The sequence below is a fragment of the Lepidochelys kempii genome, chromosome 1 (genome assembly GCF_965140265.1).
Source record: "Lepidochelys kempii isolate rLepKem1 chromosome 1, rLepKem1.hap2, whole genome shotgun sequence".
Lineage (NCBI taxonomy): Eukaryota > Metazoa > Chordata > Testudines > Cheloniidae > Lepidochelys > Lepidochelys kempii.
Window position 1 is genome coordinate 253,355,761 of NC_133256.1, and position 24,498 is coordinate 253,380,258.

The 24,498-nt window shown below is 43.7% G+C and overlaps 1 protein-coding gene across 2 annotated transcripts in view; it reads left to right on the top strand.

Moving 5' to 3' along the window:
* The window catches only part of ABTB3 (ankyrin repeat and BTB domain containing 3), a 279,093-nt gene that overhangs the window by 240,918 nt on the left and 13,677 nt on the right, over positions 1 to 24,498 (top strand). Inside the window, exons 10-13 of one of the 2 annotated variants that reach the window (XM_073324534.1) lie at positions 1,693 to 1,913; positions 4,531 to 4,709; positions 21,007 to 21,112; positions 21,917 to 22,019. In XM_073324534.1, the coding sequence (XP_073180635.1) occupies positions 1,693 to 1,913; positions 4,531 to 4,709; positions 21,007 to 21,112; positions 21,917 to 22,019 (609 nt within the window). Of the gene's footprint in view, positions 1 to 1,692; positions 1,914 to 4,530; positions 4,710 to 12,002; positions 12,321 to 21,006; positions 21,113 to 21,916; positions 22,020 to 24,498 lie in introns of those variants that run through there. The other variant, XM_073324544.1, reaches the window with a different exon arrangement.

A 24,498-nucleotide genomic window follows, 5' to 3' on the forward strand; every position in this document is an offset into this window, starting at 1 on the left:
GGTTCAGACAATGCTGCCCATCTGCAGCCAAAGAGCGGCCCCTTGCAGGGGCGGGGTGAGAGGGGACGAGTTTGTTAAAATGCCCATGCAGTGCCTAATGGTGTGGAGTCGGAGATGCTTCGTGCTGTCAGAGAGCGCTGCAGAGCAGCGTCCCTTGTGGAAATCAAGGCTTTCCCCCCCTATATTGTGCACCGGCTGAGGCACATCACAGATTCACACTCTCCCCACTCCCCCAACTAGTTTTACAGGAAAGCTCCCTCCACTATTCCTCTACCCATACACACCTCTAGACATCATGGGTGGCAAGTGAACTCCCCCTTCAGAGAGGCTAGCCCCCCCACCCGACAGAGCCCCGAGCGCACACCCATCCTATGGCCAGAGGAGCCCGGGCCGGCCTGCCCCAGCCATGCCGACCTGAGCCACCCCAGCCATGCCAGCTAGCCTGAGCTGCCCCAGCTTGACCAGCTGGCCAGACCCCCAGGCTGGCCCAAGCCACCCCAGGCCGCCAGCTGGCCCGAGCCCCAAGCTCCAGGCCACCAGCTGGAGCGGAGTCCCCACTGGCTTCAGGGGTGAGGGCGGGGCCGCAGGCAGATCGGGGTGGGGCCATGGCCTGGGTTAGGGGAGGCTTAGCCTCCCCTGGTCTTCAATACCCGCCACCCATGCTAGCCGTCCCTCAGTTATCCAGGACACACTGCTTATTCTCTCCCACACACACCCATTGCCCCCTACCCCTACTCAATGCTTAATCTGTGGCAGGACTTGCAGTTCACAGCTCTGGCACCTCTGGACTTGCCACATCAGTTATGAAAGAAATAAAATGACTTGAGCCCCGACACCTCTTTCATTACAAATTAAGCACTGCCCCTACCCGTGGAACTGAATGTGTGCTGCTACCAGAACATAAGTGCATGAGGTAGGTGGGAGGTTGGGGAGAAATTGCACGCTGGGTCTGATTCTCCTCTCACAACACCATAAACCAGGAGTAGCTCCGCTGAAGTCAATGGAGTTACACTGCTCTAAACCTGGTGGGCGTGGAGTATCATGCCTACTGCTGAGTTTGGGGCCTTGCAGCTCAGTGCCCAAATAAATGGCTTTGCAGCTGGGGTCCCAGGTTTGCTTGAACCTGCCCTGCCAGATGTAGTTGAATGATTAGTAGCTCCAGCTTTACCGAGACTGCTTTGACTGTTAATTGAGAATGATGGTGTTTTCAGTGGTTTTAGACAGCTCCCTTTTTAAGTTTCATCTCTATCAATTATTTGCTACTAAATGCATCCTTTGTGAAAGGCACTAAAGAGTTTCTAAAGACAACTCCATTTTCCCGTAGTGTGGGATAGCTTCTGCCGAGGTTTTCCACACAGGCTTTTAATCATTTAACAGTCACCGCTCGATCATAAGTTTCTGATTTAAGTTTCTGCTGTACACGTGACATTTGTACGGTGCGGCTGCCATTCGTTAGAGCAACGGAACCAGTCCTGCAGCTATGATACGGGCACAACTCCTGAACTGGTAGGAGTATTGCCTGCATGAGGGCTGCAGGAACTGAGCACTAGGTGAATTAACATTTCGTAAAATAATTCCTGATTGGCCTTCTGAATAGGTTTCCAAACCTGCCATGTTGCAGCCAATATCCCGGGCAGAAGGAAAACACAGTAGCTAACTCTGATTTTCTCTCTCTTGCATTGTGGCTGACAGGAATGTATTTCGTAAGCTGCTTGCTCAGCCAGAGAAAGAGAAGAGTGATATTCTGTCCCTGGAGGAAATACTGGCTGAGGGAACTGACTTGGCAGATGCTGCACCAGCTCCTTTGTGTGCCAGCCGCAACAGCAAGGCCAAACTGAAAGCACTGAAAGAAGCCATGTACCACAGCGCCGAGCATGGATATGTGGATGTCACTATTGACATAAGGAGCATAGGTCAGTCTTGGTGTCCTCTGCACTTTACCTCCCATGAGAGACAACTGTCATGTATGTTTTGGTGGGAGCAATGCCTGTCACTCACACTGACCACATTTGAATGTTCCTGAGTTTTTATGAAAGCAATAATTGGGGGAATTTCACGTGTGTGGGATTGAAGAACCGGGGAGGAGAGTCAGTCAGTGCAAACTGGGTGTAAAGCTGTGACTCTTGGAGGATCCATTGAGTCAGTTTTGTTTTAATGCCAAGGAGCCATGGCTGACTAAGATAATCTTCTCTGCATGGCATGTGAGTTGCTTTTCTTTTCACAATCATGTATGCCACACATCACAAAATGTGGCAAATCTCATATACATTTAGACAGGTTTCTTTCTGTTATGTTGCGTCATGAATGGAATCACCTACTCCAATTAGGCGAACTCAAACATTGTTTTTCAGATGCCCTTCAGGCAGTTGGGTGTAAGCCACAGAGCATGACCCACTTACAGCTGTAGTCACCCCCTCACATGGAGGTGCTGGAGAACGGATACACCAGGTCTTTTCAGCCTCAGTTCTTGGTAGAATGCCAGGCACACCTAGGACTCATTCGTTAAAAATGCTTCAGTTGCTCTGCTTTGTAGGCTCTGGCACGTGGTGGTTCCCAATAAGCACTCTGATGCCTCGCTCAGAAGAAAGGATGATTTGCTAGGGCTGGCTCCCATCAGCAGGCTTCTTCACCTCTGCTTAGCTAGGTGTCCAACTAAAACGTCAGTTCTGGGGCAGCTGTGCCAGCTGTTCATGCACCAACTCTCACAACCACCCATCTGCTTCCAAACACCACGCTCCTCCCAGCACCAACCTCCCAAATGTCTCAGAACCTTCCCCCTTTTGCTGCTTGCAACCCTCCTGGGGGAGAAAGGCAGTGAATTTGCTCAGCGCACTAATCACATAGCTCTGCGACCCTTTCAAACACCCTCTCCAGGGCCAGTCAGTCACTGCTCAAGGAAACCGTTTTGTTCTGATTGTTGACTGTTTTACAACATGTGTTAATCAGTGCTCAGTGAGAGACCAAAAGACTTCTGCTGCCAAACATGCTTCTGAGCACTATATCCAAGAACACTTGAGTCTTGGAATCCTGTCACATGGATCATGATTTCTACTCTGAGTTACAACCTTTTACAGGTTTGCATAAACACACAGGGATGGACTGGTTGTGCAACCGGTCTAACAAAGCACCTCCTACTAAGTGAATGTGAAAGGATCTCATGGCAGTGGGAGAGGGGACGGTTGGACTCGAGATCCTGCCCACTTGTAGGGATGGAGGGGAGAAGTGGGCATGCAGCACCTATAAGGACCCAAGATCCAGGGTGTGGACAGGAGAGAGGAGGGTTATATTTCCTCTCGCACTCTTCTGAAAATGTAACCCATTGGTGAGTGTGTGTTACAGGTCCCACACTGTGCCGATCCCCAGAGGATATGAGTTGTTACAGCTTGTGGTCAAAGAGACTTGACTGTTTAGTTCAAGCTGTAGCAGTTTATGCTTTTAATTCTGCAGGTCCTCAGTTTAATCTCTGGTGTCAGCCAAGATGGCCATCACACAGGCATGTAGGTTGGTCTACAATCCATTCCTTAATGAATATGATTTGGACTAATTTATCTGTCTTCTACTACTGCAATTTTTATTTAGTGTGTGATAGCAATTCCTTTTACATTCTTAAAGTGCAGTTCTGCTCTGAAAAGTAACTGTAAAAATGGGACCTTCTGACCCACCTGATGCTGTATCAACATAAATGGGGATGCATGGTTTGGAGGAGTGATGAGGCGGAAATAAACATTTTCCTCTCCAGGTCACTAGTTCAAATCCAGCCAAAGTTGGCAGTGACTAGATGTTTTTACTGTCTGATGTCTCCTTGGTAGCCCACTGCAAATGAGTGCGGTGGCATAAATCTAGTTCCTAGATGAGGTCCACATCACAAATCACCACTGCAGTGAACACTAATTGGCTCAGCAGAGAGGCTAAATAATACTACTTAGCTCTTATATAGCACTTTTCATCAGTAGAATAGGTGCCAACTCTGTGAGTGCTCTGGGGTTCAAGCACCCACTGAAAAAAAAAACAATAGGGGTTGCTCAGCACCCTTGAGCTACCGGTCGGTGGCAGGAGTACTTACATGATGCATAGTGAAACAAGAAGGCACAAAGCACCCACTGGCAAAAACAAGTCAGCACCTGTGATTAGTAGGTCTCAAAGTACTTCACACTCTGTAATAAATTTATCCCTACAACAACTGCTATGAGATGGGGAAGTGCTATTATCCCCATTTTATAGATGAGGAACTGAGGCACACTGAGACTAAGTGACTTGCCTGAGGTCACACAGGAAATCTGTGGCAGAGCAGGGAATTGAACCTGGGACTGGAATACCTTCTTATACTTGGAGGCATGTCCCTGCAGATTAGGATTGAGGCATATTGATGGGCATTACTTGTGGGGTAAATAGGAGGTCAGTTTCTAGGGCTTTCAATTTGGCACCATTCACAAGCCCTAAAGTCATACAATTGAAAAACAAATTAGCTATGCCTCATTCTGTGATGGTCTGGAATATACACATACCTTTAAAATTCATCTTTTTGTACAGGAGTTCCATGGACACTACATACATGGTTGGAGTCTTTGCGAACTTCCTTTCAGCAGCACAGACGGCCTCTCATCCAATGCTTGTTAAAGGAATTTAAATCCATTCAGGAGGAAGAGTACACTGAGGAGCTCATCACACATGGGTTGCCTTTGATGTTTGAAATACTGAAAGCAAGTAAGGTATGAGAAATTGTGGATTTTGAAGAAATTAACACAACCTCCACACCGTCCAAAAATCTCTGCAATATTACACAGATCTCCTGAAACTCATTACACTATGTGAGATTTTCTGTATTTGTTTCCTGATTTGCAAGTGCAGATGTGTGGGTTTAAAAACAAAACAAAACAAAAAACCACGACAGCTATATACATCTACTGATAGGACAGCTTAATACTGACACTAACAGTGAGCTGGAGAGACATCAGAAGCTAAAGCCTAGTGGTAAAATTAAAGTCACAAGGATCAGCGTAGTACAGCAAGAGATGTTGATAGCTGAATCAACCAAGGTTAGTCTCTCTCTCTCTAGTTTGCTTTCTAGGGCCATACAGCAACACTAATATTCATATTTGCTTTGGATTTCTTGAGCCAGTTTTCAGTTCCAAATATTATCTTCTCACAAGCCTTTCTGCCCCCCATGTGGAAGCTTTTGTGGGGACTTATACAACCCGACAACCTATTTAGGTCATAGAATATCTATTTCTTTCCCTTTAAATATCAGTGGAAAAAATCTTCCACTATCTTGGTGGCCTAATGTCCAGGCAAAAACAATTTAAAAAAAAAAATCTCCCATAAACCAGCATTCATTTCCCCCACCCCCATATCATTCCTTCAATCAGACCTTTTCTGACCCAGACAACTGAGCTTTTAGTGAGATACATACAAGTATGCAGCTAAAATAGAGCTGGGGCAGGTGTCCAGGGAAAGTGGAAATATCTTCCCCCAATGAAGGCTGGATATTTTCTTTTCCAACTTGATTCAGCCAAAATTAGCTCCTTTGCTGCTCCCACTGACTTCAAAACACAACCAAGTCCTCTCCCAGAAAGCCCCAATCAAGCATAATCTATTACTGACAAGAAACAAGTATTTTAGTGGCCAAATTGAGAAGCAGCAGGAGTCTAATATCAAAACTATTTGCATATTATTTTAATGATGTATTATGATACACATTAGTAAGGCCCCCCCTTGCTTGTTTAGCATGAGAGTGAATAACATTTCCTACCTACCTCCTGAACACCAATGTAGGCATCATATAATCTGCAGCAGCAATTTAGTTAATGTTAAAAGGCAGAGGTTTTGACCTACTCACTGAATACGAAAAGATTGTGGAACTAGCAGTTAGTTGGAGACCTAGACACAGATGTTTCTTACATTCCACTCCAAAAGTGGCCAGGGCTCGGGCTCAAATATATATTCCTGTAGGAATGGATTCCAGGGGCGAAGGCCTGTTATTGAGATCATCCTGCCCCTAGCTCCTATGAATTTCAACTTCAGAATTAGTTGATGCTGGATCGGTATCTGTGGAGGATTCTAGAGATAGCTTTGAGGAAATTATTCTAAATCCTGGAATGTGTGGGCCCCTCAACAGGCCTAATGCCTATTTATCCAACACCGGACAGCAAATTGCTATTCTATTTGAAAGATGAAATAAAACTAATTGGACTGAAACCTTTACAGGGATTATTTAGGAACTTTAATCTGGGATAAAGGATACAATAAATTGTTGTTTTCTTGGGTGACTACAGCCAAAGCCAGTGGTTTTCACATGGTCAGCTTTAAAATAATTTATTTAGACAGAATTATACCCCTCTGATATGTCAAAATAGGTCTTCGGGAGTCTCTGTCTTGTAGGAGGCGTTGTAGTAAAGTAGAGCCTGCTTGTTCTGCTTTGGGTTCACTTTAAAGCCAAACTGCTGGAGGAGCGGGGGAACAACTGAAATAGCAGAAAAAGCCAGTAAGATAGAAATTCCATGCTATCCAACTTGCCTCCACACTATATACACACACATCATTTCATATGCTTAACTGTACAGTGAATCATTGTGTGACACTATAAAGACTTAGAAGATGTCTGCCAATAGCAAGAATTATTGTCATGGCCTTGACCAAATGGGCTCTTGCGAACAGCTCCTTTGCGGAAAGAAGGCTAGAACATATACACGGTGTCTAAGGCCCTTTGTTTTCAGTGTTTGTTTTGTTTAAAATTTCTTGGGAATTTATTAGTGTTTATTACAAAAGTTAAAAAAAATCAGTGAAAATCAGTGCAAAAACAAAAGGAGTACTTGTGGCACCTTAGAGACTAACCAATTTATTTGAGCATGAGCTTTCATGAGCTACAGCTCACTTCATCGGATGCATACCATGGAAACTGCAGCAGATATTATATACACACAGAGATCATGAAACAATACCCCACAGTGGGGTGGGAGGAGGTATTGTTTCATGATCTCTGTGTGTATATAATATCTGCTGCAGTTTCCACGGTATGCATCCGATGAAGTGAGCTGTAGCTCACGAAAGCTCATGCTCAAATAAATTGGTTAGTCTCTAAGGTGCCACAAGTACTCCTTTTCTTTTTGCGAATACAGACTAACACGGCTGTTACTCTGAAACCTGTCATAGTGCAAAAGCAAAATCCTTAGAGTTTTCCAGAATAAATATCAGGGTAAATTTCACTCTCTTCTGTTTTTGTGTCTTTAAACTTTTAGGAAAGCCCCTTTTGTTCTGAAATGTAGTCAGATACAGCTTTTCATTTTCAATCCATTTTAGCAAGAAAAGTAGTTCTCTAACTTTTATTTGCTTTGAATGCTGACAACTATCTCTGCTGTCTGTAAAGCTAGTAACATGTACGTGGTGGGCGTGGATCAGACAACAGAATGTACACCAGCAACTAATTCCAGCAGTTCTGCCCTGGCTCCCCGCTCCAGAAGGAGAGATGCGTGGTCCAGGTTGCCTTCTGGAGCAGGGAGCTGGTTCTGGAGAGTTCTGGCATTTCCAAAATTTGGGTGAAAAAAAAAATCAGTAAAAACTGAATAATGGCTTTTGTAAAACCCAGGAAAGTTTTGGTAAATCCTAAAATAAAGGGACTTAAGAATATTGGAAGGAAACAAGGAACTTTTAGAAGCTTTCCAGGAGAAAGATTCTACAAAAAGACTTAAGTTGTCCCTGGTCATGGTGTGGGAGAGCTGTGGGGAAAGGTATTGGTTCAAGGGGCCTCCCACTCCACTTGCATACTCCATACAAGGGCCAGGGCAGAGACTGTTCCCTCCATGCACACCCAGGAATGGAAATCCACACATAGAGGGGTGGGAAAGGAGCGGGTCTTTGGTTCAGACCCTGTCCCACAATTTGTAGAGTCAGGGGGAGCATGATTTATCCAAAGGGACATGCCCTCCCCTGTGTGCTGGGAGCTCAGGGAGGGATTATGCCTCCTTTGTTAAATACCACAGGCTGGCCCGAAACATTTCCTTAACAAGTGTGTTGGGGGGAAATAAAGGTAAAATAAGTAACTTTTTACAGAAGACACTAAAAATTTATTGGTCAATATAAAAATAGCATGTCCCATATGATGCATATCATGATGCTCAGTGTATTGTTCTTGAGTGACAATTTATATTTAAGAATAGCAACACTTTGCACTTCTATAAATAGTTCCATTCATCCAGTAACTTCAGTATTAATGAATTGCGCCTCATTATCCCCCTGTGAGATAGGTAAATCTTATCCTGGTTTTACAAATGGAGAAACTGAGGCACAGAGAGGCATGCAGCCACATTTTCACCATGGGAGCTGCAGGGTGCTCTACACGTCTGAAAGTCAGGCCCAGGTTGTATAAAGTTGGGCACCCAGAAGTTGAAGCACCCAAGATCAGTGGCCACTTATTAAAAATGTGGTCTAAGTGACTGTCCCATAATCATGGGGACAGATCCATGAATAGAACCCGGTTTGGTTACTCCCATTCTTGTACTTTAGCCACAAGACCTTCCTTGCCCTTGCTCAAATTGAGCTGCTACATGAGGAAACATTCCTAGAAGTTCCCAAGCCACCTAGAGTTTGTCTACACTGCACACTAAACCCGGGACGGTGGGAACCAGGCTTGTGAACTGGGTGTTTCCAAGCCTGTGCTTGAGTGTCCACACTGTATTGTGAATCTGGATTTGCAGTTGCTGGACCTGGGTCTCACAGCTGTGCTAACACATCCATACTGCACTTGGCAGATTCGGGTCTATGGCTTGACTTGCATCCACACTGCAGAATGTCAGAACTTGGACCTGCGTCCCCCTGGGGCTCTGGCCCACCTCCCTAGCAGTATCTAGATTTTAGGATCCAGATGCAAACATTCCTGTGGGAAGTTTGCAGCAAGGCAGAACTGCTGTCAGAGTTTTGCTGGCTGGCTGGCTGCAGTTGGCATTCTCTACTCCCCTTTATATGCTGAAATGCTGCTGCTGAACACAGAAAGAAAAACATATTTTTGGAAACGCCAGCTTTGGAACAAAGAATGGAAACAAAATCTAGTAAATCAGGCAAGATGGGTGTGTGTGGATGAGCTGAAGTCCTAGATAACATTACCTCTTAGAAAGTGAAATCATGGGAAGAACAGTCAGTACATTTTTAGCAAATGTACTGAGACAATTGGGGGAAGATTTCCAAGGCACAAATGGAAGTTAGGCACCCAGCTCCCATTGAATTTCAATGGGAGTTGATCTCCTAATTTCCCTTTATGGTTCTAAATATCTCCCCCTTTTAGCAAATGCATAATCCAGTGATATTTCCATGCTTCTGAGACAGAAATATCAGAATGCACAGATCATTTGTGTCCAACCCTGAGGGGGAATGCTGGTAGTCAGCATGAACCCTTCACCACGCCAGGAACAAGATGTACTAGAGAAGGCAGTATCACTAAAAAAGATGAGGAGAACTCAGAGAGAACAACCCTGGTTTAAAGGACAATTTAGAGAGCCACTATAACAATATAGAGAGCCACTATAACAAAACTTGCGACACTAAACCTATCAGTAAAGTAGTGGTCTGCCAGAGGACTTGGTCCTTTGGATGAGGAAAAATATTGCCATTTCTGGGACAAATGAGGCTCTTAACCACGCAAATTCATGTCCAGCACACAAGAGTGGTTTACAGACAGAAGTAGGAGACAGTAAGGAGCTATCAGCCCTGAGATAAGCTTTAGAACAGGGATCGGTAACCTTTGGCACGCGGCCTGCCAGGGTAAGCCCCCTGGCGGGCTGGGTTGGTTTGGTTTGTTTATCTGCATGTCCGCAGGTTCAGCTGATCGCGGCTCCCACTGGCCACGGTTCACCGCTCCAGGCCAATGGGGGCTGTGGGAAGCAGCACGGGCCGAGGGATGTGCTGGCCGCTGCTTTCCGCAGCCCCCATTGGCCTGGAGCGGCGAACTGTGGCCAGTGGGAGCTGCGGTCAGCCGAACCTGTGGACGCAGCAGGTAAACAAACTGGCCCAGCCCTCCAAGGGGCTTACCCTAGCAGGCCGCGGGCCAAAGGTTGCCGATCCCTGCTTTAGAAGCTATATAGAGCAGAAAACAGAGTTTTGACCCCTCTCAAGATATTGGATATCTTGTTATTGCAGAATTAGAAGAAAAGAGAAAGAGATGGCACTGAATTACTGTATGTCAACATCTGTAATGTGCTGTTCAAGACCCAAAGAAAATTCACAAAACTTCTCATTGAAATCTCTAGTGTCCAATAAAAATTGGTGTTTACGTAACACAAAGCTGGCTTTTGATTATTATTCTGCCCTGTTATAGAATATGTGCATTCCTCCAGTCTGTGCTAAAAATGCCTCCATGAAGAGACTTTTCTTTGTTTCTTGTTTACAAAAGAGAACTCTCTGAGATGTTCCAGCAGAGTTTGACTGTAATATGGTGTGACGGGGTTGGGACTCCCCACCGCAGCGCCTCCTGCTGTTCAGTCCGGGAATTAGCTCAGTTCATGCGGAGCGCCCTCTGCCGGTGGTGTCCCGTCCGTCTCTCGCCCTCTATTGGCATCTCAACCCACGTTGCTCCCAGCTTGCGGCATCCTCTTCAGGACACTGCCCTCCAACAGTGCCCCCAAGTCCACACTCGCCCCCTTCTGGGGAGGGGGTGGGGGTTAACAGCCGTCTTTCCAGTTCACTCCTGCCGCAGCGGCCAACCACAACCGCTTGAGTCTAGCCCCTCTGTTCAAGGGCCGGTTGCAGTCTGTCACGGCCACCCTTCCATGGCCAGGTGCTGTACAAGGAAGAAGGGGGGGACCCAGGCCCACCCACTACTCTGGGTCCCGATTCAGGGACCCTCTAGTGGCAGCCTCCCTGCCCTGCTTCTCTCCCCTTGTCTAACTGTCCCTGGGCCACTTCCCCTCTGGCCCTTCGCACCCTCTAGGCCCTTTCTCTCAGGGCCTGCAGTCTGGCAGGTATTGGGCCAGAGCCCTTCTATGCTCCCCCAAGCCTGCCCAGCACTGCTCTGTCCGAGGTGCCTGTCTCCTGCCCAGGAGACAGACCTTCCCCCATGAAGGTCTAGGACAGACTGCCTGTTCCCTTCCTGGGCAGCCTTTATATAGGGCCTAGCCTAGCCCTGATTGGCTGGCTGTAATACTGACCCTGATTGACTCCCAGTAGGCCTTTTCCTGATTGGCTGCCTTCTGCACAGCCACTCTGGCCTACTCTAGCCCTATCTCTCATAGGGGTGGTGCAGGCGCCCCACCACATATGGCTACCGCTAGTGAGCGGAGAAGAAAGCTACAGCCTAGAGCCTAAACTAAAGATGAGCCTGAATTAAAACCTCAGATCTAAACATCCTCAAACTTTTTAGGATGTTTGGGCTCAGATCTCAAATATGCTGCTTGCTCTGAACTAAGATTCAAATTAAAATCACCAGAGTTCCATGCAGTACAGCAAGAGATGTTGTCAGCAGTACCAAAAAAAGAACTGACATCATCTAGTGCGTACTTTGTCCATGGATGTTAATATCCTATTGTCTTTAGATGTCTTGGGATAGTTTTCAGATATGAATCTTAAAAAATTCCAAATATTGGCCCTTGCAACCTTCTCACTGCCCCCTACACCGAGCCTCTTGCATAGTGTGGGCATGGGGCTGGTATATGCCACTCTATTGGATCCTATCTGAAGCCCAGATTCAGAACAGCACCTTAGCACATGTTTACACCTCATTGCCTGTGCTTAATAACTGTCATGAATAGAGATGCTTTACTGAATCAAGGCCCGACACTAGAGGAATTCTCCATATGTCCAGTTTCCTGGTGGTGCATTGACCAGACAAAACTATTTGAAACCTTCTGGGTGGGCCTTCACCTCCAGTAGCATTCTGTAACTTCCCTGTTGTTTCTACTGGTGATATTCTAGGTCTATCCAGGACATAGTCTATTAAGTGGGTTATTAACCAGGCTTTATGGTAAAGCTGGTTAAGAAATGCAGATTTGTTTTACAAAACTGTTTCCTCAAAATTTCAGATTTCCAAAAAATGTCGACAACTTTCTAAACTGGTCAAAAAACAGCAAAAAAAAAAAAAAGGTTTGTACAAATTTGCAATGAATTTTTTTGAAAAATTGAAAAACATTTGACCAGCTCTTCTCTGTACACAGTAGGTAATAATCAATTTTTGAACAATAATCAGCTTTATTTTAAGCACATAAATGGATTTCTAAGAATCATAGTTACAAGGTAAGGCGAGGAGGTAGATGTCAAGGACAGTGAATAAAATAGAAGATTGACAAAGAGAGGTGTGGGTGTGGAAACGTAAAAAAAGAATAGAAGTTGAGATCAAAGATGACGGAGTGGAGGAGAAAAGAGAAAACAGGCAAGAAACAGAAATGGGAGATGAAGGACAACATTTTCAAAAATGTCTAAGTGATTTAGGTGCCTAAGTCCCATTTTCAGTAGTGACTCAGGAGCATACATCTCATTGACAGTCAATTGGATTTAGGCTCTTTAGTCACTTATGTGCTTTTAAAACTTTTGCCCAAAGATTTTCTAGATTTGGTTAGTCCTGCCTCAGCACAAGGAGCTGGACTTGAATTTTGGAGGTCCCTTCCAGCTTTACATTTCTATAATTTCTATAATCTCTTCAGAAATAACAGCACTTATGAGCCTCTGGCAAGAAGCATTAACTATTGTGAAAACAATTTTCATGCGTCTGGAAGCAACAGGAGCAATAGGAAAGGCCTGAAATATCTGACATCAAGTAGGAGAATAATTATAAATTGAAACTTAACAAAAAGAGGAAGAGGAGGAGATGTGTGTCCTATTACTGTGCTGCCAGGTTTCATCTATTTTAAAACAAATTTCTAGGAGAGGTCTCTCAGAGTATTCCAACATTCAGCAGGTGCTGTTGATCTCTTTTCTTCCACTCCTCTCTCCCCTTCCCATGTCAGTTAAAGTGAAGGGCCAGACACAGCTTCTGGAAATCTTCAGGTTCCCCGGTAGGCCCTGGATAATCCAAGATGTTGGGTTGGAGAATGAGGAAGCTGGATGTATGTTGCATTGAACAGAGTATAATCAAGTGGGTCTCCTTTTGAAAATTTCCCTAGCAGTGTGAGGGTTTGAAATTGACTAACCAAAGAACACAGCTTGTGAAGATGAGTTAGCTCCAGTGCCATAGGGGAAGATCCAGGAGGCAGTGTATCTCCCTGAGCTCCTAGGGGCCATGCCTTAGACGGCTGTAGTACTCTGCTGGGTAGGAAGGAAGGAAAGGCCCATCTAGGGCTGGTTGAAATGTTCCCATTGACAACAGTTTTTCAATGGAAAGTTGGGTTTTTCACAAAAAGTTTCTGCCTTCCACAGAATATTTTGAATTTCTATCAAAAAATCAAGCTCTTGAAAATGGATGCATTTTGAATGATAACCATAATATTTTGATTTGGAAATACTGCCACTGTGCCTTGTAGGAGTTGTAGTTTGATTGCTTCATGTGCCCATTCTCCTCTATGGGTTGGGCTCCCTAGCTGGAGGTACATTCCTTATGGTCACAGACTCCCATGATGCACTACCTCCCATGTCCAAGAGAGGAGATGGTGGTGCATCATGGGAGTTGTAGTCCAACCAGGGGAGCCCACCCTGTAGAGGAAAATGGGAACATGAGGCACCGCAGCAGGAATTCCAAATCAAAATATTTTGGTTTTCAAATTTCCACTAAAAAATGGAAGTTTTCTGTGGGAGGGGGAAAAAAAGCCAACATTTTCTAACCAGCTCTAAGCCCATGGTCCCCATCTTCTCACTGCCCCTCCTTTCTCTTCTTTGTAGAGGTTAGCTCCAATGGGGGCACTAGCCCGAAGCTGTCTTTGTGCTAGGGATAGTGCAAGGACTCCAGCTTGAGGTTGGTCCTAAATAATGCCATGGGGAAGGAATACCCTTTTCATCCCCAGTGTCCCTGTGCACCCCCTCAAGGGCCCTTCATCTCTTAGCGGTGCCCGGATGCATGCTGTTGTATTCTAGGATCAATCACATACAGAATGATAAACTCTTTCTGGCAGGAGGTAGGGACTGGAGGAGATCACAATTTTCATTTTATTTTTTATATTGTAAAAGTAAGTATTGTTCAGCAAGAAGAAAAAAAACAGTGTAACCTGCTCTAAGGACCACCTCTAAGTGATCCATGGCCATCAACAGTGACCATTTTAAAGAATCCTCAAGATGACTAGTACAGTTTTGTCTGAACTTCAGATAAGTAGGTGATGGATCTTTTTTCTGGGCCATTGGATGGTCTCTTAAAACAGGTTTCACCATACTCTGGTACTTGCAGTTGTCTGTAGTGTTGCCTATCATCATTTTCAGTACTTCTGTGTCTAAACAGTTCAGAATAACCAGGACCCAAATCCTCCACACATGTACATCTTGCATTCTCCATGTGAGACGTGGACATCAGGTACAGAGTGGCATGTTAATAACAGATTATTAACTCAGTGTCATCATGTTTTTGTAGCATAGATTCATATTCATACTAACTCGGATTTGATTTTACTGCCTTCTATTCACATGCTTACCTGTACTGCACCCAAAGGATATTTGAGCAGAAGTTTCACAGTTTTACGAAGAATGCTGTGTATGTGACACCTGTTTTGTCAGAAACTGGATGCACTGTTTCTATGATATGTCTGCCCTCTTCTAGTTTATCACCCAGGAATTAGACTGAGCTCCTGGAGCTGAGGTGTCTGTACACAATGCATGGCTGTGATATAAAGAACCTTTTGAAACAGAATCTTGGCAGTTTTCCAAGCATCACCTGCGATTAATTCCATTTTGCCATGCAAGGGCCAGCATTTGATGCTAACAAAACCTATTTTGTTATGCAGTTCGTTGCCTCTAACTGTACATCCAATCTCTACGGCTTCCCTACCTTACAGTTGTTGACTAATAGTAATTATGTGTATGCTATTTAATCATCTAGGAGCAGCCCTCTGAAGTGACATTTAACCAGGTTTGATGCAGCTAATAAAAGTGAATTCTACTGCAGAACCTGACCAGAAATACCTAGGGAAGAATGAAAAGGTTCAGAGAGATATGACACGGAAAATCTCTTACTAAAGTGGGGGTGGTCATTCAGACATGGGGGGGCCACACAACAGCCTCTTCACCACTTAACTCCATATGTCCCTTTATGGTGGTGAGAGGTGTTGGGTAGAGTAATCATTCAGGGGCACCTCTGCCTGCCATGGACTGGTTTCTCAATAGATTGGTTCACCCTGGTGAGCTCCCACTGCTGCAATTATCCAATGGAGCTATGGGCAAACAGCATAGTGTAGAGCAGGCTTCAGGCTGCTGTATGTTTTGCCAGGTGTAGCCAGGCTCCCAGCAGCCCTAGGATCCAGGAAAGCAAAAGTGGCTTAAAGGTACCTTTGCATACATCCATATTCCCCTGAGCTGTGCCATGGCTCTGCTAAAAGGCAGAGACTGAGAGACCCTGAATAATTGTTACCTTAGAACATTACTTTTCTGTTTAGAAGGTATGTGTCTACTGTAAGTTAGTGTTTGGGGGCCTGGTGTCAAAGTGAGTCTTTGGGAGGGATTTGAGGGCCTAGCAGGAAACAATAGCAGGAGAAGGAACCAACGTGATAGGGAGGCTGGCATAGATGGGGCTTGAGGGAAGGGGATGTGATTAGGAACCAAATCCAAAACATAGTCTGGGGCAGAGATGTGCAGGGCTTCAAAGGAAAGGCCAAGAAGCATAATTTGTTACAAAGCCAGTGGAGGGAGTTATAGGAGTGATATGGTCTAATCGACCATCTTAGCAGCTGTGTTTTGGACAGACTGGAGAAAAGCAACATGGGACTGGAAGAAGCTGTAGGAGAAGATAAGGGCATGGTCAAGTATCTTAGAAGTCAGAAAGAAAGAGAAGAACTGAATTTTAACCTAACTGGACACAATAAACCAATTTTCCCCCTATTATAATTCTTTCTTGGGTTTGTGATCCTAAGAAGGGCTGAGTGCCCTCAATAGCTCTCAAAAGTAAATGTGAGTGACGGGTGTTCAGTATCTCCAAGGGTGTTCAGCACCTTGCACGATCGGGCCATAAAATGAGATGGGTTGAGGCAGGGAACTCTAAGGAGCAAATTGTTTGGAGTAGCCTTTGCTGAGCACTGCCACAGACCTTCAGCAAAGGGGGTTTTGAAAGACCATCCACACATACAGCCCACTGGCTGGTTCTATCTTCCCTCTTCTGCTCCAGAACAGTGAGCAAAGGGTCTCTGCTCAGGGCGCTTGAAAGGCTTCAGCTTTGCATAGACAGAGAAACTCATTCGTCCCACCAACCAATGTCAGTGCAATATATTCACAAAATATTGCAAATTGCTTTCAATCTCTTCTGAAGAATGCTGTTAAGGCAGACAACTGCCTCTGTCCTAACAAAGCAAAATTTCTTACCGCCTCCCTATCAGAAATACCACCTCCGTGAAGTGACTGAGCTGTTGTTCCCTCTTGCCTTTGTGTAAATTACCTCTCGGTTGGGTAATATCCTCATTATATCCAATGTGAAACTGTATTCCCTCTCATACCATATAGAAACACATCCAACTCTCCTCGCCAGCAACTGAATACCCATGTATGAAAGGAGGTTGGCCTCAGTCCAGTTCTCAGCATCACATATGCTGGCAGCAAAATCTTTCCAACATCAGACTGCAGGAAAAAAAGACAAATTGTTTGATCCTTCAATTTCAATGTCATCCTAGACAAAAGAAGCTCCTGCAACCTTTACTTTCTTATCAAGTGGTGGGGTGACAGGGATAAGCTGATCCGATGGGGTAAAGAAGAATTTCCTCCCAGACTGTGCAGGTGTTTCACAGGGTGGGCTTAGTAACCGTGGCAGACGCTGAACTATCTAGTTAAGGCGACGGTCTGAAGGAATGTTGGATTTACTGGATTGTTTCTATCTTCCAGTATGGCAATTTTAATGGGCCAAGCTCCATTCTTCATTGCTTGTGCTTGGCTCCCAATGGGAGCCCCCCCAGCACACATCCAAGAGCAGAATTTGGCCTTAAGTTCCTCTGTGAAAGCTATTTATTACTCAGCAGCCCAGGATCATAAACTTCCATCTCTGACAAAGGCTCCCTTTTATCTACCCTCTCTGCTGCTTCTTCCTGCCTGGTTTATTGTTAAAATCTGCAGGCTTCAGAGATCATATCCAGTATCCACATCCCTCAAAGGCCAGCATGTGTGTGGGAGTCTGAGCTACCCTGTTCTAATGACTTTCTCCTTTCCGCTCCACGTCCTTGGTGAAAACTTATTGTTTGGGAACCAGGAATCTGAACTAGTAGTGAGTTACCCTCCTGTCGTCTTTTCAGCTTAGCAATTTTTTGGCCTTTCAGCTGTGTCTGTTGATTTTGTGAACTACTGACTTTGTCAACACCAACCATATGTCTGGACTGCCCCCAAAATGAAATCTACTGACAGTACTACAAATACAAAGTTCCACACTGTGTAAAATAGAATGATTTGTTTGGTTTTTGCTTTCTCTTATATTCTACTCTCTATATAGAATTTTATGGTGCGTTCATCAGTGTAGTATCTGAATGCCTTCCAGCAATGCATTAAGCCATGTGACTATGCATCTGTTATGTGTTGTTTGTTCTCTCAACCTCTCCCGGAGGGAGAAACGGGTGCATTGGAGTGTCTTGTTTTGGTAGTGTATGGGTTTATACATATACACACCTGTTACTCTGTGTTTATGTAAGAGAAGGCAAGGTCAAAAAAATGCACCTGGCACTTGGTGTAGAAAGTGGTGAGGTTTGTGGAGGTCCTTATTTCCCTGGGGAGTTCATTCCACAGTCTCAGAACACCCCCGGAGAAATCTGTGTCTCCTGCACAGACAAGCTTTACTCTTATTGTTGCAAGCTCCATGGTGCCAAAGGAATGAAGTTGCCAATCATGGTCTTTATCCCAGAGCTTTAGACAATCTTTTAGAGACCTTGGGCCCAGGAAGACATGGAGAGCTTTGACATTAAGGACCAAGACCTTGAACTTAATTCAGTATTCTATGGGAGGCTATTATAGAGAGCAGAAGCCAGGTTTGATGTGCTCACGGTAGCCTGCGTTGCTAAGGAGGCGTTCTGCAGCATTCTGAACTGGTTGGAGTCTCCTAAGTGCTGACTGCTACATGCCCAGGTGTATCACATTGCTGCAGTACAGCCGAGAGGTGGTGAAGGCGGGAATAACTGAGGCCAGGTCTTCGTCCGCCAGGATGAGATGGAGTTTCCAACTGTAAGATCTCTTTCCTATAAATCTGCGTTCCCAGGAAAGATCAGAAACTCCAAAATCAGGCACATAAGCACCTGTGTGATTTGTTTTCATATATACATCCCATGTCACTTATTTGAGGAGCTGTGTGACTTACCTGTGTGACCTATATCACCCACAAGCTGTTCTTAGTCACACCAGCCTGGCCTACACAACTCCACCCGTCAGCACTCTTTTGCTCCTAACTCTGTTCCCTATCCCTTTTCGTCCCCCGCCCTGCTCCACTTTTCTTAATTGATATACAATGTGTAAATCTATTGCACAGCCAGGTAGTGTAACTAAGGCCCTGTCTACACTACAGCTTTTACCCGGGTTTGTAGTCAGAGACACAACAGTATCATGATGTAGTTTGTGTCTGCAGTACCATATGGTTAATACTCTGTTAATAACTTGTGGCAGCTGACAATGCTTTGCCCAGGTCAGTGTCCTAAGGCGGTTACAGTCTTCCTGTAACCAATTTATCACCCCATGTTTTGCAGTATAAATGGGACCTCCTAAATGCCTGTGTAATCAGGTTGGCTAGCCCTCCTCCTTTTCAGTTCTCTGTGTGGAAGCACCTCCCAGAGTGCAATGCTCCATATGCTGCTGGTGTCCTGCTTTGCATGTCCTCCAAACTCTCTGTCCCCTGGTGAGGGACATGGGGATAGCTGCCCAGATTTCCCCATGTGGCACTGATACAAACAACCTTCGACAGCAAGGTAGATGTGGCTACTTAATCTTGGTTGACACATGGGAGTGCTGCAAAAAACAAACAAACAAAACATGCTCTGTGGATGCAGCTCAGCCTTGTGTGTTGTAATTGGGTCAGACGCATGTCATGAACCAGTTACAAAATCATGGTTGTACCAGGAGCATAGGCAGGACACCCAGTCGCTTTCCTCTTTAAATCTGGTCTTAAACCTTCCTTTTCTCTTAGGCGTCTGATTCACACTCTTTGTAAAGTGCTTTGCTAAGCTCTGTATAAAAAATACTAAATACAAATATGCTGCTAGTGTATAATGACGTCCTTGTCACCAATTTCTTTAAGCAAAACAGCAGGTGTTTTTCCCATCTCTTGAGCTGTATTCCCAGACTCCCTGCTCAGGTTTTCAGTGAAAAACACATTTCACCCTTTTTGACAATCTGAGTTGCTTGGTACCACTGCAATCTACTTCTGAGTGTTTCTCTTAGCATTAAGTCTGAAGAAACAGGAGACACGGTCTGTCCTTGGATGCTTTTGCAGTTTCCTTCGAAGTCATGTGGAGGTGCATTCGCACATCTGAGGGCACAATTTGTATTTTTCTTATACTAATCGATAATGTAGAACAGTTGTTCCAATATCTTTGCCACCTCACCTAACATTTTATGTAAGTTAAGGAATAAGTGACTATTTCCAGAGCTCAGTGAAATCTGCTTAGGAATTAAAGCTTCACTTTCTGTTCTATGCACTGTGCAGATATTTTAAATATAGAATTTAAACAACTCACATTTTTAATGTTATGTTTATTTTATATCTACCTGGCTATTTCTGTGGCCTCCATCACTGTAGTATCTGAGCTCCTCACAATCTTTAATACATTTATTCTTGCAACAGCCCTGTGAAGCAAGGAAGTACAGTTATCCCCATTTTACAGATAGGAACTGAGGCCCAGAGGGATTAAGGGCCATAGTCTCTGCTTATGTTAATTGACATAGTAGTCCATTAACTTCAGTGAAGCTGGCCCCTTTTTCACCAGCAGAAATCTGACATTTTCAGAAGCATATAGTCCCATTTTCAAAACTGATTTAGCCACTTAGGAGCCAAAGTCCCATTGACTTTCAGTGACATGTAGGCTCCTAAAGGCCGAAGGACCAGATCTTTAAAGTATTTAGGTGCCTATAGTTGCCTAGTGAGATTTTCCAAAACACTTAACTCCCATTGAAAGCAGTGGGTGTTAGTCACCTAGGCACTTTTGAAAATCCCCCTAGGCGCCTATTTGCATCTTTAAGCACCTAAAAACCTTTGAAAATGGGACTTAAACTCTTAAGGCACTTAGACATTTTTGAAAATTTACCTGTAAATTACTTACCCAAGATCACACAGGAAACTTGTGGGAGAGCCAAGAACTGAACCCAGCTGCGAGACTCAGATTAGTGGCTGCATCATTAGACAATCCTTCCTTGTTTACAGAAGCTAGAATAACACCAATAGGGTAAATACCAGTGAAAAGGATACAAAATTACATCAGAGACATAACTAGAATTAAATTAAGAAATTATATTACAAGATATAAAACAGCTATCAACATACAAAGTAGGGTCTGTTTTCAGGAGCATTCGCACATTGCAGATATGTTTATTTAGTAACATTTGTTCTCCTAAAAAAGAAAATAAACCATTTTAAAAAGCCAGCTTAGTCATTTTACAGTAAAAATGAATTTTAATAATGAAATTAAATCCATATTTCTGTAGAACTCTGCTTATCTGAAGGGAGCAGTTGATATGGAATTTATCTGGATAAAAAAAGGCTTCTGGTAGAGGAGTTTTTCATTTAAGTGATGCATATTGGGAGGGAGCAACAACAAAAATGTGGATGATGGGGGATTGGATAAGAAGAATTGATAATTGTAAATCAAAATTTTTGACAGAGCTTTTGGTGACCACAATTTGGTCACCTTAGAATTGCGCACTATTCAGGGAACTCTCGGGAATGATTTGAGCTTGTACCTGTTAACCCACAAGCTTATACTTGTATTTATTTCTTTTGTATAGAATGAAGTGATAAGTCAGCAACTGTCTGTCATTTTCACTCATTGCTATGGACCTTATCCTATTCCAAAGCTTGTTGAAATCAAACGAAAGCAGACCTCTCGTTTAGGTAAGTCACAGGTGAGGTGCAGATCACAATGTTCACAGAGTGCTGTCCTAGGATTTGGAGAGATCAAAAGAAAGGAAAGAGGTAAACGCTAAGGAAAATGATTGAAATAAAGTAAGTCTTTGGGTTTCTAAGCATTGCTGCAAGAACTCTGGCAGCAGAAATGTGATTTCCGTTTGAGTGCTCTGGAGCCACTGCATTCTTCTATATACTAGGCAGTCGTCGTGGCCAGAAGACAGAGCACACCAAACTATAAAACGCAGAATTGGAAAAACTGGTCTGGGGCCCAATCCTGCATTTCTTACTCGCCTAAAATTTCCATTGAAATCTATAGGTGTCTTTGGATGCCCAGGATTGGACCTGCAGTTTTGCAAGTTACTTTTGGGTCTGATTCCTTTACACTCAGGCCACACAGCCAGAGTGGTGTAAAAGGGCCTTAATGTACATGAGACTCAGGGCCTCTTGTGTCTGCTTAAGTACAGATGTCACTAGGTGCAGAGGGAGAACAGGACTAGGGAGCAGTTCAAAGTTCAGCCAAAGTCTAGAAAGAACTGCATGTGATGGATGACTGTTATCTTATATGAGATAAAAAATGACTTTCAGAGTTTTTTAATTGACTTTGTACAGATTCTGTTAGAATATCAATATATCTTCCACCTCGGACTATTCAAACCAGCTTCACAGGCTTTTCTCATTTAAAAACATGTCCCCTTAAGCCATTGTCTTTTCTCACAAAAACAGGAAAATGCTTTCTATACATTTCACCTGTTCCCAACTAAAGTTTTTCTTTTCCTTTTGTGATTCCAGATCCCCATTTTCTTAACAATAAAGAGATGTCAGATGTTACATTTCTGGTGGAAGGAAGACCATTTTATGCACATCGAGTGTTACTATTTACTGCATCCCCAAGGTAAATGTACAGGTGTATTTTTTTTAATAAATGCAAATAATTTGATCTTTTCTGCTGTTGAGATTTGTTGGCACTAATGATTCAGGTAATGGGCTTCAGTCTTTGGGTTTGTTTAGAGAGTATTTTCTTGACAGCATGGTTCTGATTGGTTTGTAGGACATTTAACAAATGACGGGCTCTATGCCCCAATCTTGTAATGCGCTCCATGCTTGCAAACCCTTGCACCTGTGCAGAAGTCAATGGGGCTCCCTTTGAACACAGGAATTCACTTGCATGAAGCTCGTTGCAGGATCAGGGCCCTAGTAATGAAAGATTCACACTCCTTTTATGCTCCGTTTTCATATACATTGAATGGCCAAACCCTCCTTTGCACGTTTCCTGTATGCATTTTATTTATAGAAGTGTCCATTACACAACCCATTGGGAGAGTTTACATTTTTTAAAATGGAATTAAATGTACAGAAACATACCAGGCAACTTCCAGTGGCAGCATTCATTGTCAATCCCCTACTCCAAAGACTGGAACCTGGAACAACAGCTCTAAACCAGCTTCAAGCAGGGTTTCCTTCGTCTCCGAGTCACAGGCCTAGTCTATACACAAACTTGCATCAGTTTAACTAAAGGTATATATTAGCTAACCCAGTGCAAATTTTGTGTGTAGGCACTCTTATTTTGGTTTGAATGGCTTATTTCAATTTAACAGGCGTTTGTAAATATACAGGTGCAATCTAATCAATATAGCCAGTTTTAAACAGATATAAATGTATCCATACAGCAGTTTGCACCCATTTAACTAAACTGGGTTTTAAACCTATTTTAGTTAAATTGATGCAACTAGGCCACACTCCAGCAGATATTTGTCTTAACGGATAAGCTGGGCTTGCAACATATTCAGAAGGTCAACTTTTGGAAAATGTTGGGGATGAAATTCTGGTCCTGTTGAAGACAATAGTAAAACTCCCATCGGCTTCAGTGAGGCAGGATTTCATCGCTACTATCTATGATGAATCCAGCCCATTGTCTTAACCATGCATTGGGTGGAAGGTTTGGGTTACAACTTCAGGGAGTGGGAAAATCTCTTTCTTGTCATCATACTTTCTACTTTTGAGAGAAAAATAGTGGCACTTGAAGTCCAAACTTGCAAGTATCCCTTGGAGAGCAGGAAGGAGCTGGGGCAAGGCATTCCTCACCCTTCCCCCTCCCCCCAAAAATATTGAATTATTAACCTAGGAAATTATTTCCTGCTATCTAGGAAACACACCTTTAAATGTAGATACCTATAAACAAGTGTAAGGAACCTGGTACCCTTACCTGCAGCTGGATTTACAAAGAAAATATCATTGAGAGGGTACCTGTGTATATCACCCTTCTCAGACAAAATTTTGTAGACTGCCGTTTCATGATTCTCAGCTTTCTTTTGTTTTATGTGGTAGGAGATAATTATTTGGCTGTCAACGCCTAATTAAAATACTACATTTATACACACACATACAAGCTGTACCAGCCCTAATATGGCAATCAAAAAAGAAATTGCATTGTCTGCCATGGATTAGCACTGAGAAGGAAGATAGGCACATAAGAGAATGCTCTGAGTCATGAAATAAAATGTCAAGAGTTAAAAGGTTAGCCTGAATATTGTGAGATGCCTCAAAGGCAAAAAACATAGCAAACAAGAGGTACTGGTTTGAATACAGCCAGTGCTGGTTGTGAATGAAAGCATTTACTATCTGTTGGCTGCTTGTGAACTGAGTGGTGGTCTCAGACTAGTTTCAAGTGGAGATATGTCCCTGATAACAAAAAGCACCAGCAAAAGCTGCCAGACTTAGCAGAGGTGCGTTGAAAAGGCAGTCCTTCGAAAACAAAGGTATGACACATTTGGAAGACTGCACATTTGCTGTCCTTGCTTAGCTGTCCTGTGCACGATGATGTGCATTCAAGCCCTGATTCAGGAAAGCATTTAGACCTTTGCTTAAGTCTGTCCCCCGTCTAGGCCAATGCTTATGTGCTGTCCTGAATAGAAATGTTTTCTCGAATCAGGGCCGAAAAGAGGTCTTCAGTGTCTAAAGTTGTCAATTACAGTCTAGTAATTTAAACATTTTTAAAAGCTAAAATCCTAGATTTATAGGTAAATATCTACATATCTGTATAAATATCACATACAATTACAATTAACTTAAATGAATTCTACTCTGCTTTTATGTCCAAATCTGTGGTTGAAGTGAGAATTTTAACATTCTGAGAACAGCGATCCATCCAGTTCTTTCTCTCCCCTTCCCCAAACTATTGTTTTAAATCTGCATTAAAGTATTAAACTTCTTTATGTAGAATCTTAAACATTTTGTACTGGCCATCTTGCAAGCCAGGACAATGGAGATGCGAGAGGGAAAAAAAGCTGCAAATATTTAAAATGCAAGCTGATATCAATCCAAGAAGAAATTCTGAATTTTTAAAAATTGCAGGTTTTACTCAAAAATGGCGC